Below are 16,729 nucleotides of genomic sequence, written 5' to 3'. Positions count from 1 at the left end.
ACACCCGCGGAGTAACGAGGTCTTCTCCGAGCGTGGGGCGCTCCGGGGCGGTCCCGCGCCCTGAAATGCCGGGAGTCAGGCCAGATTCAGAGCAAACCCGGGGTCTACACCCGTAGAAAGCGAGGCCAGGGATGAAACACAGAATCATACTGCAGGTCAGGTGGGGAACCTCTGATTTTTTAAGAGGGGCTGCGTCTAAGACGATGATAGTTGGAAACGGTCACTGAGAACTGAGTGCTGAAAGGAGGTGAAGTGATACGCGTGATACCCTTTCAGTAGAAGGAAGTACTGCAAACCATCGTGCCTAAAGAGGGGGAGGGGGAGACAGACAGACAGACAGACAGACCAGACAGAGACCGCCATAAAGGCAGGCTGGTCAGGGGTGCAAGGGAGGAAACTAGGAACATTGGTGGTGGGAAATGTACACTGGTGAAGGGAAGGGTGATGAAACACTGTATGACTGAAACCCAATCATGAACAACTTTGTAACTGTTTCATAGTGATTCGGTTAAAAAAAATGTTTTAAAATATTTGCGGGGCCAAAGCTACCTCATTTACCAATAATGGACAATGCTATTTTTTGTGTTTTCGCTTTGCTTTTCTGTTCAAGCAAAAATGCACTTGACTTTCGATAGTCATCAGTTTTAAAAATTTAATTATCATGGTGCTGGAGCGATAGCACAGTGGGTAGGGCGTTTGCCTTGCACGCGGCGTACCCAGGTTCAATTCCCAGCATCCCATATCGTCCCCCAAGCACCGCCAGGAGTAATTCCTGAGTGCATGAGCCAGGAATAACCCCTGTGCATTGCTGGGTGTGACCCAAAAAGAAAAATAAAATTAATTATCAGAACGTATACATAGTAGTATGGTGACAATTAAATTCCTTAAATTATAATTTAAAAAAGAAAGAGGTTATGTCAAAATTTGGAAAAAATCCGAGTGCCTGAGAACAGATGACTGGTTAAAGAAACTTTGGTACATCTACACAATGGAATACTATGCAGCTGTTAGAAAAGATGAAGTCATGAAGTTTACATACAAGTGGTTCTACATGGAAAGTATGATGCTAAGTGAAATGAGTCAGAAAGAGAGGGACAGACATAGAAAGACTGCACTCATCTGGGGAATATAAAGTAAGAGAATGGGAGTTGAACACCCAGAATAGTTGAGATAAGTACCAGGAGGTCTGTTCCACAGCTTGGAAGCTGGCAGCACATGCTGGGGGAAAAGACAGCTCAGATAGAGAAGGGAACACCAAGTAAAGAATGTTTGGAGGACCTCTCGGGATGTGAGATGCATGCTGAAAGTAGACTATAGACCAAACACGATGGCTACTCAATACCTCTGTTGCAAACTACAACACCCTAAAGGAGAGAGCAAAAGGGAATGCCCTGCCACAGAGGCGGGGTGGGGTGGCGAGGATGGGGTGGGGGTGGGAGGGCTACTGGGATCATTGGTGGTGGAGAATGGGCACTGGTGGAGGGATGGGTACTCGATCATTGTATAACTGAAACCCAAGCACAAAAGTTTGTAAGTCTACAACTGTACCTCATGGTGTTTCACTAAAAATAAATAAATAACTAAATTTTTTTTTTAAATTCACTGTCACTGTCACTGTCCTCCCATTGTTCATCGGATGTGTTGTACTCACTTTGGTTTTTTTTGGGGGGGGGAGGGGGAGGGTTTGAATCAAGACGGTCTCAGTGACTTGTCAATTTTATCCCCAGTCATTTATGTGGCTCCTATTCACCCAAATTTGGCCAATGGGAACCTTCATAGTAGGATTCTTATGCACTTTTAGATGACTCCAAAATATGAAGCTTTGCTTTTGGCCTCACGAAGTGTGGGTTTCTAGGATCGTCTCCCCGACTCAGTCATAGAATCAGCCTTTACTAAGATCTCTGTCTCTGTCTCTCTCTCTGTGTGTCTGCCTCTGTCTGTCTCTGTCTCTGTCTCTGTCTCTCTCTCTCTCTCTCTCTCCCCCCCCTCCCCTTTCACTCTCTTCCCCTTCACTCTGGGCCCCAGAGCTGGGAGCCACCAGGGTCAGAGGTGGAACCAGGTGCTTCTTGCGTGCCAGGCACGCACTCTGGAGCATTCCCTTTCCTGTTATCTTGATCCTTTTGAGAAGAAAAATTGCCAAGGAACCAAACTCAGGACTGGAGAAATAGTACAGTGGGTAGAGCGCTTGCCTTGCATGAAGCTGACCTGGGTTCAATCTCCGGCATCCATATGGTCCCCTGAGGCTCCCAGGAGAGATTCCTGAGTGTAGAGCCAGGAGTTACCCTGAGCACAGCCGGTATGGCAAAAAAATCGGGGTTCATTAAGGCTTAACATTATTGCTACTTTTGTGAGAAAATGCTAAGAAGGAAATAGATTTTCAATGTATTGTAAATCACTTTATATTGATATGTATAATTCAATAGGTTAACTAAACTGCCCCAATTTTTGAGGCCACAATTGGCCTTCCCTTGTGCTTATCCTGAAAAATAGATTGCTGTCAAAATAAATATAAATATTTACTTGCTCTTTCTGACAAGTTAAGATAATAACATCACACACAGCCGCAGCCAGAATGCTGTCAGTACAAACGGCACGACACGACAGCGTGTTCGTGTTGGTCGGCTTCCTCCCAAGGCTCTGCTGCCACAAATCCCTTTGTTTTCAGGCAGATCTTGAGTCCGGAGTTTCCCTGGCAAACAGCCGCAGCTCAACACTCCCATTAACTCCCAGTTACAGAAGTTACCCCCCCCATGCCCTCCCCACCCCCAACTTTCTCCACTACTTTTTTTTAATCAGACTTAAAAACTCCAACACAGGAGTTCCCTTGATAATAATTGCTCTTGCTATTTTAGTTTCTATTCTTTTGTCATTCTTTCCTTCTTCCCCACTAGGACGAGAGCATCCTGGAGCTGTGGCAGAGAAGGGAGGCGCCAGGAAGCAGGAGGGAACGCATCCTGGAGCCATGAAGGTCATCCAGCTCATTTACTTGGACTTTGTAAATCTTGTCTACCAGAAAGGTATCCAGTCAAGAGAGACCGAGAGATAGTTGTGGTGGGGGTGGTAGGAGACAGAAGAAAGCCCACCGGGCAGCCTGCTCAATACCCCTTCACCTGTACCCGTGCCAACTGCAGGGCAGCAGAGGTTCTCACCCCGGGCACGTGGCCATTGTCAAAGACCAAGGAAAGCCAAGGGGACAGGGAGTCACTGGGCTAAGGCCGAGAGAGGCCCAGTGACTGATTCCAGAACAGCCTCGCCCGCAAGGGGACATGGGTGATGGGCCCAGTTGCAGATGTCAGACCAGGAATATTTACACTGGACAGAGAACAGCATCGCAATAAGACCGGGCCATTATACACTGGACGTGAGCACAGGGCAAAGGGAAAGACCAGACAGCATAATCTGGACCGGGTAACGGGGGACAGGATGAGCCACATGATACATAGGTAAAATGTTCATGAGAACCTGGGCATTGGGCAGGAGCTGCATCCACCTACTTAGGCTGTACAGTAAACTAATCTCTTAAGCCTCTGGGTTTTGTCTGAAAATCTTTCACAGGAGACTCAAGAGCCCACAAGCTCAAGAACACATTTTTATGGTCACATGGGGAGAGGGGGGGCACATGTTCCTTGGACCCTGGCGGTTGTTCTCCAGAGACAAGACTAAGATACTCACTCAGGTTCGACAACAGGCAGAGTGCATGCTTTGCATGCAGGAAACTTGGTTTGATCCCTGGCCTGACGGGTACCCCAAGCATGCTGGGAGCAACCCTTGACCACAGAGCCAGGAGCAGCCCCCAAGCACTGCCAGGTAGGGACCCAAAACAAAACAAAACAAAAGCGAATTGTCCTGGGCTGAGTTGCCTACAGGACTGCAAGAAGTGGTAATTCTTCCGGTGTTCCTGTGGGCTATTAATCACATCCCTTTCTCTCAGTCCAGAGGCCCAGTTTAAAGGGCCAGCGAGAAGTTAAGCCCCTAGAAGGCCAGAATGGCTGGAGGGAGGGTGTCGTGCTCAGGAGAGGGGGAGCCCCTGAGGTGGAGGCACTCCTCCAAGTCAGGGACCAACCAGCTCAACAGGCACGGATGGGGCCCCAGAAACACACCTGGGAACACGGAAAGGCAGCATGTAACGTTCAAGGGGACTCTCCAAATACCTACACAGCCAACACCAATGGGCAAAGACTAAGAATAAGAGGGACCCAAAGAACAGCAAGGCAGGGTCAGTCTGCTCTGGGCCTGGGTGGGCGGCTGGAGAACTCTTGGTGGGGGGCATGACACGGCACACAGATCCCTGCAGCAGTCATTGTGGTCTTTTATTTTTGCAAAGTGAAAACAAGTTTCCAGCTTAGGCCAAACACAAAGTTAGCACTTGCTAATGAAGGAGTCGAACAACACAGAAGCGAATAAAATAGCAGCAAGGGAAATGTCTCCAGCCATCTCTCACTCTGCAGAGGAGCAGCCAGTCGCCGCCTGGATGCTGGAGCCCAACTGGGTAGAGGGGATCGTGGGGCTCCGGCCCGCAGCAGGGACACCTGCTCAAGCAGTTAGACCTCACCTGTGGGCCAGCTGTGAGTGGATGGAGATGATCAGCTGCAGAGCTGGAGGCACTGACCCTTCCCCGCAATCCCTGTCCCCTCACGAGTGTCTCCCGCTGGCTTCCTCACCTTTCAGAAGAAGGGGTACGAGACTTCCAATGGGGCTCCCGGGATTAAGACTCTGGGGGAGGGGGCTGGAGCGATAGCACAGTGGGTAGGGCGTTTGCCTTGTACTGGCCGACCTGGGTCAATTCCCAGCATCCCATAGGGTCCCCCAAGCACCGCCAGGAGTAATTCCTCAGTGCAGAGCCAGGAGCAACCCCTGTGCATCACCGGGTGTGACCCAAAAATAAAGAAAAAAAAAAAACCTCTGGGGAAGGCTGAAGGGAGCGTGAGTGTTTTCAGAGAACACTTTCCCAAAGGGAAAATCTCAGGACATGAGACCGTGGGGAGACAGAGCACCAGCCATTGAGCCTTCAGCCTGGCGCCTCCATCAGGCTCCATATGCCAGAGGTTACCCCATCTCATCCCAAGCCCAACCCCCACCTGGGGGAGTCACACACCTCCTGTGCACAGGTGGCCCTCGGGGGCTTCTCTGGACCCACAGCTGATGAGGTCACTAGGCTGGATGTCCCGTCTTGGAGGAGGAGCACCCAAGCGGTCTCCTTTTATTCTGAATTCTCCACGCCGCAGGAAACACTCCACGGACTCGGACATGTCCTGCGTCCTCATCCCACCCGCCCGAACCTGTCCTCCAGCACACGCCGCTGGCCTCCACAGGGCCCAGATCGGGACTGGGGCCTTCTTCCAGCCTGGCATCGCAGCAGCCACGCAGGCCTCTGCGGTCACACGGGCACCACCGCCCCGGCCTTCCTTCCGTCGTCCAGGTCTCCCGGAGAAAAGTCGGGTCTGCCCAGCCTGATGCAACGCCTTTGCTCATTCTTGCCCTGGTCTGCCCGCCCAAACGCCTTTGCTCACTCTTGTCACACATGTATCCATGGCTCCTGGAGAGTGGAACCCATCTCAGAGAGCAGCAGGTCTGCACAAGTATATGGAAATGCAGTCACAGGCAGAGGGAGATGGCTGTGCCAGTTGCATCCTTAAACCCCCAGTTTTATCCCTTAGAAAACTGAGCTCAGTCACCCCAAGCGTCCTTCTCCTGCTCTGGAAGGGCAGACGGCCGGCCCTGGCGGCCACACCTCCTGTCCCATGCAGGGCTCTCTCTGCCGCTGACGTGCAGCTGGGTCATGACCCGCAGTGCTTCCTTGCTGGCTCTTCACTCCTGCAGGAAGCCAGAAACGGTCTTTCCCCTCGTGGAAGTTGGCACCAGGTTCTCAGCTTCTGCTGGGCCCGTCCCCAAGCCACGGAGGGCTCCTTCCAAGGGCAGCGTGGCCACAGCGCAGGCCGCCACCTCTTCCTTCCTGCAGCTGCTGCTGAACTTCTGGGGTGAACTGGTTATTTTCTGGAAAATAATTGTCATTACTTTTCATCAGATGCACAGCAACTGTGGTACAAGCCCAGAGGTGACATGGAGAAGGTGGGGTGGGGATGGGGGGCAACTGGTGGTAAAAGAAATCACTAAAATACACCAATGATTTGATTTACCTAACTTTCAAGTTAGTCCAAAGACAATTTCTCACCCCAAGATCAGAGTGAGAATCACATTCCAACGCGCTGAGCTCCGTCTCCAGCCCGCCTGGGGTTCCTCTCTGGGGCCTGCCTCTCCGGGGCCCAGGCTGTGACTCTGAAGAGAATCTTACCTTCTTGACCACAGCGAGCTCAGTCATGGGTGGCAGTTTCCAAGCTGCTTCCTGCCAGTTCCAAGCAGAAGCCTGGTCGAAGCCTGACCCCAAAGCCATCCCCAGAGCCCAGGTCCTGCCCTCTGCTTCCACTCACGCCACCGGGGCAGGGGGGGGGGGGGGGTGGGGGCTGCCTGCTTAGGCGGACGCAGGACACAGGTCTGGGCTAGTCTCACCTCCATCGAGTTCTAGGTCCTCCCAGCTCCTCTCGGGGCCCTCCCGACTCCACTCTGGCAGGGCACAGAGAGACACACCATATTCTCCCTCCGTGCCCAGGAAGCAGCAGCTGCTCTGAACCAGTCGCCCCAGATTCTTGTTTGTAAGGAGGCGGCTGCAGGGCTTGCTTGGGCTTCCAAGGGCAAAAACAATGAAAGGGGCGGGAGGGGTGATGGGGACAGGTGTGCAATCAGAGAGGGCAGTTGCCTTGCACACGACTGACCTGGGTTCGATCCCAGGCAACCCATATGGGTGCAGAGCCAGAGTAACCCCTGAGCATCACCAGATGTGATCCAAAAAGGGAAGGAAGGAAGGAAGGAAGGAAGGAAGGAAGGAAGGAAGGGAAAGAGATGAGAGGGATACTGGGATCAGTGGTGGTGGAGAATGGGCACTGGTGGAGGGATGGGTATTCGATCATTGTATAAATGAAACCCAAGCACAAAAATTTGTAAATCTACAACTGAACCTCATGGGGTTTCACTAATAAAAATCTAAAAAATAAAATAAAATAAAATTTTAACTTATAAAACCTAAAAGAGAGAGAAAGAAGAAAGAAAGAAAGAAAGAAAGAAAGAAAGAAAGAAAGAAAGAGGAAGAAAGGAAGTGGGGGTTTCACTGAGTTGGGGTACCAATGAGGATCCAGTGTTGGTCCAGCCAGGTTCTCCTGGCCTGGTTACCTGCCTCAGTAGTGAGTATACTTGACTGTAATTCTCAAACTCCAACAGCCAATAGAAACACAGTGAGAGTCACATAGGCAGTTTAAGATTCGTGAGGGGCCAGGGCAGCCCTTGGTCGGGGAGGGGGGTGTACATCTTCATGTGGGCAGCCCTGGTGTAATCCCCCAGCAGAGAAAGCAGGTGGGGACCCCTAACCCTGGGTAATCCCTGGGTAGGGCCAGATTGCCTGCCCACCCCAGCCAAAGCAGGCACAGTCCCTGCCTCCCACCACACCATGCACTTCACCCCAAGAAGGGCGGGGCCTGGTTACAGAGCAGCTGTGTGGTACTGTTCTCGTCAGCGTAGCAGGTGGTATGGAGCGGTTGTGTGGTGCTGGACCGAGGGTGAAGCTGCTGCTATCCATCTGGATAGAGCATGGTGAGACTCCTGAGGACTGAGCACCCTGGACTTAGGATGTCGCTTTCAGGCTGGGGGCAGGGTTTCAAGTTGGGGTGAGCGGAGACGAGCAGTGTTCTCACAGGAGGCTGAGCAAGGCCACCCCTCACCCCCAGAAAGGGGGACTCCCCCATTCCCTGATTAGAAGTGAGTTCCTAGAAGTGCCCTTGTGCCCGCCTTGGTGAAAATGCTTGTGCATGTATGAAACGTGTGTCCGTGCCCAGTTGAGGCCCAGGCTCCTTCTGGGCCCTCCGTCAGAGCCTGCTGAAGGGAACGCCTCTTACCAAGGTGTCAGGGAGCACCACAGAGGGACAGCAGCAGTATCGGAGCAAGCGGCACACTTCCCACACGGACAACGGCACTGCCACGAGGATCAGGATGAAGCCAATAAACGCAAACAGGGCCAGAACCAGAGGGATGGCCTCTCCTGGGAAGGAAGACAGGAGGGGACTCAGAGACCACAGGAAGAGGAAGTCTCTGCTCCCAGAGCCCACACACACATTCTAGAGTTGGCTCATTAACCTTGATGCCACATGCCAACATCCCGAGGTTTAAAGTATATGAAAATCGTAGGGCTTGAGCAATAGCATAGCGGGCAGAGCATTTGCCTCGCACGCGGTCAACCTGGGTTCAATTTCCAGCATCCCCAATGGTCCCCTGAGCACCACCAGGAGTAATTCCTGAGTGCATGAGCCAGGAGTAACCTCTGTGCAACACCAGGTGTGACCCAAAAAGCAAAATAAATGTAAAGTATATGAAAATCAGTGGGTAAAAGTACTTTTCTAGACTCCAAAGGAAGGTTTCCAGAAAGCCCCAGGGGAAGATTACAATCTTGTTCTAGGGAAGGGAAAGGGAGGGGCCTCATCTGTTAAGACACTGGCTGTGTTATCACGTCCCTGCTGGCTGCCAGAAGGAAGGCAGAGCACCAGGCCCTGGGCAGGATGAGGGGGAGGAGCAGCTTTCAGAAGGGCTGGGCGGTAACTGAAAACAAAGTGAGTTGCGCAGTTTTCTCTTGGCATGCATCCGTCTTATGAGGGAAACAGTGAGTTCAGAAAACAGTCACAGAACCTCAGTGTCAGGACCCACTAAGGACAAGTGACTAAGGACCCTAGGTCCCACTAGCATGTGTACCGAGGGGCGGGGGGGGGGGGGGGGAGGCAGCAGGGAGGGAGGGGCAGGCAGGCAGCTGTTCTCGGTCACCTCCAGCAACTCAATCTCACTTGGCCCCTCTGCCAAGTTGGCAGGGCCAGTGGGTCTACAGAGAAGTACGTGGTGAACGCACTTATGTGACCGCGGCCACTGTACTTTGCTTCGATGGTTTGGAAAAATATTTTGGCAGAACACATCACAAACAAGAACTATAGTAAATGTTTATGCTCTCATCTCTCTTTTTTTTTTTCTTCTTGGGTCACACCCGGCGATGCTCAGAGGTTAGTCCTGGCTCTGCACTCAGGAATTACTCCTAGCGGTGCTCGGGGGCCCATATGGGATGTTGAGAATCGAACCCAGGTCGGCCTCATGCAAGGCAAACACCCTACTCACTGTGCTATTGCTCCAGCCCCTCTCATCTTCTCCTCTTAATGGAGTCCAAAAAAAGTAACATCAATGAAGGAGACAAGTGCCTGCAGAAAGCAGTTCTCGGCCACCCGACTGGAGCAAGAGCCTCACGACCCCGTCCTGTTTCGTCCAAAGGGACCTGCCAGCGCCTCCCACCACCCCATGTGCTCTCGGCACATACCACAAAGGGAGACTATCCCAGTTCTCCACGTGGGTGCACCCAACTAGAGGGGAAACACCACGAGTCTCCTGCTATAGCTTAGTGACAAGTGACAAAGCCTACATGGGGCAAATGGCCAGAGCCCCATTAAAAGTCACTGAATGCATGAACAGATCAGCCCATGACACCATCTCCCAAAGCCAAGAGATCTGATTATCCCAGTAGAGGATGGTCTGAGGGGGACATCAGTGGGACAGCTCAAGATCAACCTTGTGCCACATGCCTATTCAACAGTTCCATGTGTTTGGGGATATTCACAAACTAGCTTTAAAAATGAGGAAGCTTCCTTAGAGGAAGGGACAGGTAAAAAGACTCGCAATGTACTGCTAGGGCCTGTGGACACTGCTGTCATGCCTGGCGGGAAGGACAGTGCCCAACTCGTGGAAGGAACCCTCCCAATGCTAAGAGGAGACGCAGATCACCTGCCTTTTACTTCATATACTTCTGTCTTGGTTCAACCTTTCAACAAGCTTCACACTTGTAAAAGCCCAAATCTTCAATTTTCAAACTGGGGAGATAACACCGAGGACTTGTAGCGCCTGCTTTGCATTGCAGGAGGTAAACCTCAGTCAGCTCCCTGACACCCTGTGGGTCCCCGAGCTCCCCTGGGAGAAACTCCCTTCCCCTAACCCAGCACTGAAGCAGGAGTAGCCCCCTGAGCAGTACAGGTCTTAAAAAATGAATAAGGGGCTAGAATGATAGCACAGCGGGTAGGGTGTTTGCCTTGCACGTGACCAACTCGTGTTCAATTCCCAGCACCCCATATGTCCCCCAAGCACAGCCAGGAGTAATTCCTGAGTGCATGAGCCAGGAGTAACCCCTGTGCAACGCTGGGTGTGACCCAAAAAGCAAAAATAAATAAATAAATAAAATTAGTGTAAAATGAGAAAAGCTATACAGAAGGCCAGAGCGATAGTACAGCAGGTCGGCACTAGCCTTATGTGCGGCAGACACAGGTTCATGTCTAGCATCCCATATGGTCAGATCCAGGTGTAACCCCTGAGCACCACTGGGTGTGGCCCCCAAGCAAAAACAAATAGAGAAGCTATGTGGAAAATGTCACAGATGTTTGGGAGAACCAGGCAGCAGGTCTCTGGGTAATGAGTCTCTGTGTGGCCTACACAGTTTCAACGAGGAGAGAACAGAGCAGCTCAGTGTGGGGACAATGACAGAGCGGAGGTCACAATCCCTGCGTCTGCCTTTGACCAAGCAACTCCACGTCTAGGAATTCATCTTTCCACTAGACCAGCAAAGTGATCTATACACAGGTTAAAGCTTTGGTTATGATGATAAAATATGGGGGCCGGGGGACAGCAGTCCTTCCAGCTGAGAACCCCAAGAAATTCACAATGGTGTCTCCCCAGACCCCCGCTCTGATTTGCAGGAAGTTGCAATCTCTGGCCTCAGGCCTAGGATGTTGAGAGAGGGGTGGGATGTGTGTGGCCCCCACCCAGACCAGCCCAGCCCAGGGGCACTCTCACCCAGAGGGGACTCAAGTGAAGCCCGCTTTCCCCCACAGACCCCACACAACCTGGGCAGGAAGGTCAGTGTCACCAAGGGGAGATGCAGGACCAAAGAAGACCAGACACTGGCAAGTACCTAGAAGGAGACAACCCCAGGGACAGCCTTACCTGGCACCATGACACACTGTGCCTGGCTGAAGGCGCTGTGCCTCCCGATGGCCTTCACGACTGTCTGGGCCTTTGCGCAGTAGGCAATGCCTGGCTCCATGATGTCCAGGTGCACCGGGATGCCCCCCCTCCGCACCACTCTGACCTGTTCCTGCAGGGAAACCAGTCATAATGAGGAAGGCAGGGAGGGCCAGGAGTACTGAGGAGGAACGTGCCGGGTATCCTTTCCAGAACACACGCGAATGCTCCCCCTCATTCATTCACCCAGTCGTGTCCATTAGGAAGTAACTGCTCTGTATCGGGCACTGCTGTAGGCTCTGGGGCAGAGCATGAGATAAAGCAATGTCCATGCTCTTGAGGGCGGGAGGGACTGGACACGACTCAGTGCTGAGAAAGGTGGTGAAAGGCCAGACAAAGGACGCCAGGGAGGAGAGACCAGAAAAAGGACACCAGGGAGGAGGCTAAAGAGATGCGGAAAGAGACTGGTGTGGAAAGGGCCCCCACTGATTGAGCATCATTGGGCAAAAACTGCAGTTCAGGAATCTGCAGGGCAGAGGCAGGTATGGTCGCTGCTGTGGGGGGGGGGGCAGGGCGGGTGGGGGGCTCTGTGCAAGGGGCGGTGCAGCAGGCAAGCAGAGCCCTTGCCGTCATCCATCCACCCACCATCTGTCCACCCATCTGCACACTCGCCACGCCTCACCCAGCTCGTGAGGCTTATCTGGGCCAAGTCCACATGACTCAGGCACGTGTCCTCTCAACACTGTTGGCAAGGGTGGAGAGTGGGCTCGGGCCCAAAGAATCTCAGAACAGCATGCTCTCTCCACCCAGGCCCCGAGCTGTCCCCTACACCTCTCCGTCTGCCTGGCCGGCAATCTCGCATCTCACCACTGGGCCATGGCCCAGCAGGAGTAAATATGGGAAATTTTGCCAGGAGTTTGCCCACCTCACCATCCCACCCTGCAGCAAAGTGACCCGATCTGCAACCCTGGTGTAGATGTTGGCGCACATCCCTGGCTCCCAGGACACTGTGACCAGGTCAAGGATACATCTGGTGAGAAACATCTGATTAAAACTAACCAGCTGAAGGGCCGAAGCAATAGCGCAGTGGGTAGGACATTTGCCTTGCACACTGCTGACCAGGGTTAGGTTCCTGGCCCCATATGGTCCCCTGAGCACCACCAGGACTAATTCCTGAGTGCAGAATCAGGAGTAACCCCTGAGCATCACCAGGTGCAACCTCCCCCACCGCTGCAAAAACAAAACAAAACAAAAACAAGTAACCAGCTGCCCGTATGTCCGTATGTGATGGTCAGAGCCAATCAGATTTCCTCTCTGAGGAATACTGACATTAGAAACTGAATTCTGGGAGTGACATGCAGGGACTGACAAGGAAAGACACAGTATGGGGGAGTCCAGCCTGAGCTTCAGGGTTTGCAGGCACATGCCACGAGGAATCACATGGGACTGGAGCCCAGGGGTGAGTGAAGAGAGGGTGACGACAAAGTGCCTTAGAGGGGACCCAGCTAGGAAAGTGAGCATGTCGCAGGCCGGTGCCTGGGTCTGCTCACCAACTCTGGACACGCCCCAGCCTTGCTATGGGCATCCCGATGAGGGTTGATTCCAACCCCAGCTGGCACAGGTATGGACCCGAGTGACAGTCTGGCCGCCCCTGGTTCCTGCTCAAGCTCCACCTCTCTGTAGCCATTAGGCTCTTCTTCCCTCCGGTGTCCCCACTCCCTGCCATCTCCCCGTTTCCTGGTGGCTAGTAGCTGCACTCTATTTTGTCAGCCACTGTCAAAACATGTTTGTGTGAACTGATTTCATCAACTGTGAAGTGAGATCTTAACATCTCTCTTCACTTTGCTGTCTTTACATGCAAGTTTGGAATCTGTGAAAAATCCAGATTAAAAAATAAATAAATAGCAGTGCTTCAACCATAGAGACAGGAGGGGTTTCATGAGGCAGAGGTGCTACAGGCCTTCACCGCAGAGGTCAGCGCACTGGGCATGAGAGCTTGGAGCAAGCGCCCTTAAGGGAGAGCAGAGCCTCAGCTGGGTACTCAGAACCTCAGCCCAGCCTCGGAGAGCTCCCTCAGAAGACTCGTGCTGGCCTCCTGTGCTTTCCGAACATCCGGCTGTGGTCTGGAACACGCTGGTCTCATGTCCCTAGACATGCAGGGATGACCGAGGAATCAACCTGATGAGGATGGAGACACTGAAAGGGTCCTGAGGACCCAACTATAAATCCAGGTCAAGACAAGAGGCAGCTGTCCCGTGCAGCTGCAACTCTGGCCTCCAAAGGCTCCTGCACATACAGGAGTGCCCACACACAGTCCTTTGAAGAGGCCTCAGGGATTGTTTGTCCCCCACCCAGGCCTGACCACCTTCCATTCAGCCCCAGTCATGAGCACTGCCCGCCCCATCCACCTGCAGAGACGTCAAGTGCCTCCCTCCCCAGGCCAAACTCAGGGCTAAGGCCAGGGTCTCACCTGCGCGCCGGGCTGCTTCTGCCAGTAAGCCACGAGGAACTCACACTGAGGCCCCAGGTCTTCCAGCTCAATCACCAGATGGAAGCCGTCCTTGCTGAGTGCCATGCCTGGGGGAGTGAGGAGGGCTGCCGGAAGATGGGAGAGACTCACAGGCAGCCCCAGGCAGCTCTGACGTCTGTCCCAAGCTACTAGGACCCCATCCTGGGTACAATGGGCAAACACTGTCACGCGCACATCCACATTCTCTTGCATGCAGAAAATGTATTTGGATGAGCCGATGGGGGAGAAAAGAAAAGCACGTCATCCCTCCAACTTTCCTTCTCATGCCCCTCTGTGGTGGCCAAAGTGTTGTCCCATCCTTCAGGAGAGACAGCCTCCAGGAAAGGGACTCAACACGATGTCAATCTCTCTGGGTTGTTGGATTTCATAACCTACATTCCTCTTCTGAATTTTCTTGGCAGAATATGCTCTTGACACATCTAAGTGAGCAGGTGCTACTTCTTCCTGACCCCAGACACGAGAACTAAACCCGACTGAACCCTGTTGGGCCCAGTCTACCCCTTGGCATGGAAACTCATGGCAGGAGGTTGGGTGTTCCTGCAGCTTCCAGAGATCACAGACATGGGCTGACAGCATGTGACTTTCCAACATGGGACAGTCAAGCCAAAGATATCGCTCTGTGTTTTGCAGGCAGGAGGCCCAGGTATGATCCTTGGCACCAAATATGGTCCCTCGAGTCAATACTCTGAGTGACTATGAGCACCAAGCCTGCAGTAACTCCTGAGCATCCCAAGTATGTCCCCCCAAATCCCCCAGCAAGGGAGCTAAGGGCAGGCGTGGCTGGGAGCTGCTGAGGTACCTCCTAAAGGCATCCCAACCTTCCCCGTTTCTTTCCCTGGCATCTCTGGGTGAAGGAGCCATAGTTCCTACGGGTCCTCCATGCCAATGTCTCTCTCCTGCCCCACACCTTGCTCTCTGGCTTTCAAGTCTTCCTGTCACCCCAAGGCTCATTATCATCCTCCTCACTGTCAGCAGCATCCTGTGGGGTGGGCAGTACTAGCACTGCATGTGCTCTGGTACAGAATCCACCCCCTACGGGAAGGCAGAGACCAGCTAGCAGGAGGCTGAGCCGGGCTTTCACTCACAGGACTGTGACTCGAGGCCAGCCCCTCCTCCGTGTCCAGCTCAGCCTTGCTCAGCCCCATGCAGCTTCCCACACACTTCTCAGCACCCATGATACCCCCTGACTATATACGCCACCTCAGCCGTCCTCAGTCCTCAGTCTCCTCCACCACATTCAGAACAGAGGTCCCTGAAGGCCTGTTCCCTGCCTTTCCAGCAGCTCTGAACTGTCACTGGGAGCCAAAGAGCTCCCAGTTGGTTCCTTTCCATGGAGCCACGTCCTTGAGGGGCTGCTCTTGGTCCCTGGCCTCTCAGCACCCCCAGTGTTTCCCCCACCCTCCACCCCCTGCCTGTCTAATCACATGTTCATGCGCCCTCTCCCTTCCACTTTTTTTCGAGGGGAACTACTCATAGCTGTGTTCAGGAGCCATTAAGGTGGTGCCCAGTAGTGCCTGAGGGCCCTGGGGTGCCAGGGATTCAAGTTTGGGCCTTGTATATGCTAAACAAGTGCTCTACCATCTGAGCCTCAATCCCCATCTGTCCATTCACTTTATAAAACCCAACATCTCTGGATCTTATCTTGTCCCTGGACAGTCTTATTTGCTCCCTATCCCATAGGTCTGAATTTTGTGTTCTATGTCTGAGCCCCGATTACTGATCAGATGCCTGCTGCATCCTTCTCAAATCTCCCAGTGGTGTCTTGTTTGCCTCAATGCCAGCAGCCCTTCTGGATTCACTGCCCTGGATGACATTTTCACCAAGTTCAGCCAGAAGCTGGGCCTTCCTTATCTCTCCCCCACTTTATCCCCAACAGTGACTCCCAAGCTCTGTCATTGGTCACTTTGTCCTATCCCTTCAACTTGTTCTCTCCTCCTCTTCTCCCAGACCGCTGGACTGGTCTTGTCCAGCTGGGATGCTGAAACCCCCTTCTCATGGCCCTTGACCCCTCTGCTTACCATGCAGCTTCTGAGTTCGGTGGTCGTGTGGCGTAGATGCTCTCTTCTCTTCCCTCGTGACTCTACTGTGGGTCAACTCTTCAACATGTGACCAGCTTCCTTCTCAACCCAACCACCCATCCTGGCCCCTGCTGGCCCGACACATGCAGGCCCTTACTCATAGTGGCCCCTGCTGGCACCCTGCTGGTGTGGGCTACCCCAGTCTCCTTTAAAAAAATTGTATTTGGGGCACAACCAGTGGTGCTCAGGAATTAGTCCTGGCTCCGTACTCAAGGATCACTCCTGGATCCCTCCTGGTAGGGTATGGGATGCCGGGAATCAAATCCATCTTGGCCACATACAAGAAAAATGCCATACCCGCCATATACACCACTCCACTCCTTCAGCCATTTTCCAGATACTGTCACTAGAGAACAGTTATTTCATTTCTGGAGGCTCTAGTAAGTGGATAAAACCTCTTACGCGAGGAAGATGCTCACAGGAGCAACAGCGTGTGGGTGAGGCACCAGCACGAAGGCAGGGGGGCTTCCCAGGGCCCAGGTGGGGCAAGAACAGCCCTGGCATCAGTCTCCCACTTTCAAAGTAGCTTTCCTTCCAAGCTTCCCCCCTCTGCAGAAGGCGGGACTTCCAAAATTTCTCAGAAGGAGAAGCCAAGGGGGAGGAGCGGGGGTAGAAGGGTCAGAGCCTTGCCTTGAGTGTGGCCAGCCCCGGTTCAATGCCCAGCACTACATATGGTTCTGTTCCCAGTGGGTCAGTTAGGGATGGTGGGGTTCTATGGTTTTGCAAGGTAAGTCTCTGATACGCTTCCTGCAGGGGAGGCTGGTGGAGGTGGGGTGCAAGGAGTGAATTCTTACTTGAGTTTCGGTTAAAGGGGTACTGCAGAGTGCTCCAGGCTGAGGACTGCAGGCCCAGGGTGGCCCTGACGCGGAGGTTGTAGGGCACGGTGGCAGTGATATCATCAGAGACGTCACATTCAGGAGCTTCAGTGGCCAAGCACCAGCTGCTGGGAATCCAGATATGGCTCCGGTACAGGCTCTCATACTCTCTGACCAAGACGGGGGTGGGAGGAATGCAAGGGTCACACAGTGGCTCCTTG

General features: G+C 53.1%; 1 protein-coding gene across 1 annotated transcript in view; it reads right to left on the bottom strand.

The window, feature by feature from the left end:
• Positions 1-5,808: 5,808 nt before the first annotated feature.
• The window catches only part of IL20RB (interleukin 20 receptor subunit beta), a 29,017-nt gene continuing 18,096 nt past the window's right edge, over positions 5,809-16,729 (bottom strand). Inside the window, exons 5-9 of the mRNA XM_056122047.1 lie at positions 16,488-16,678; positions 13,556-13,680; positions 11,068-11,218; positions 7,944-8,086; positions 5,809-5,994 (exon numbers count right to left, since the gene is read on the bottom strand). Coding sequence (XP_055978022.1) covers positions 5,809-5,994; positions 7,944-8,086; positions 11,068-11,218; positions 13,556-13,680; positions 16,488-16,678 — 796 coding nt within the window. The remainder of the gene's footprint in view (positions 5,995-7,943; positions 8,087-11,067; positions 11,219-13,555; positions 13,681-16,487; positions 16,679-16,729) is intronic.

The sequence above is a fragment of the Sorex fumeus genome, unplaced genomic scaffold, assembly GCF_029834395.1.
Source record: "Sorex fumeus unplaced genomic scaffold, SorFum_2.1 ptg000044l, whole genome shotgun sequence".
Lineage (NCBI taxonomy): Eukaryota > Metazoa > Chordata > Mammalia > Eulipotyphla > Soricidae > Sorex > Sorex fumeus.
The sequence above is the reverse complement of the archived record's forward strand: the minus strand, read 5'-3'. Positions and strand labels throughout refer to the sequence as shown.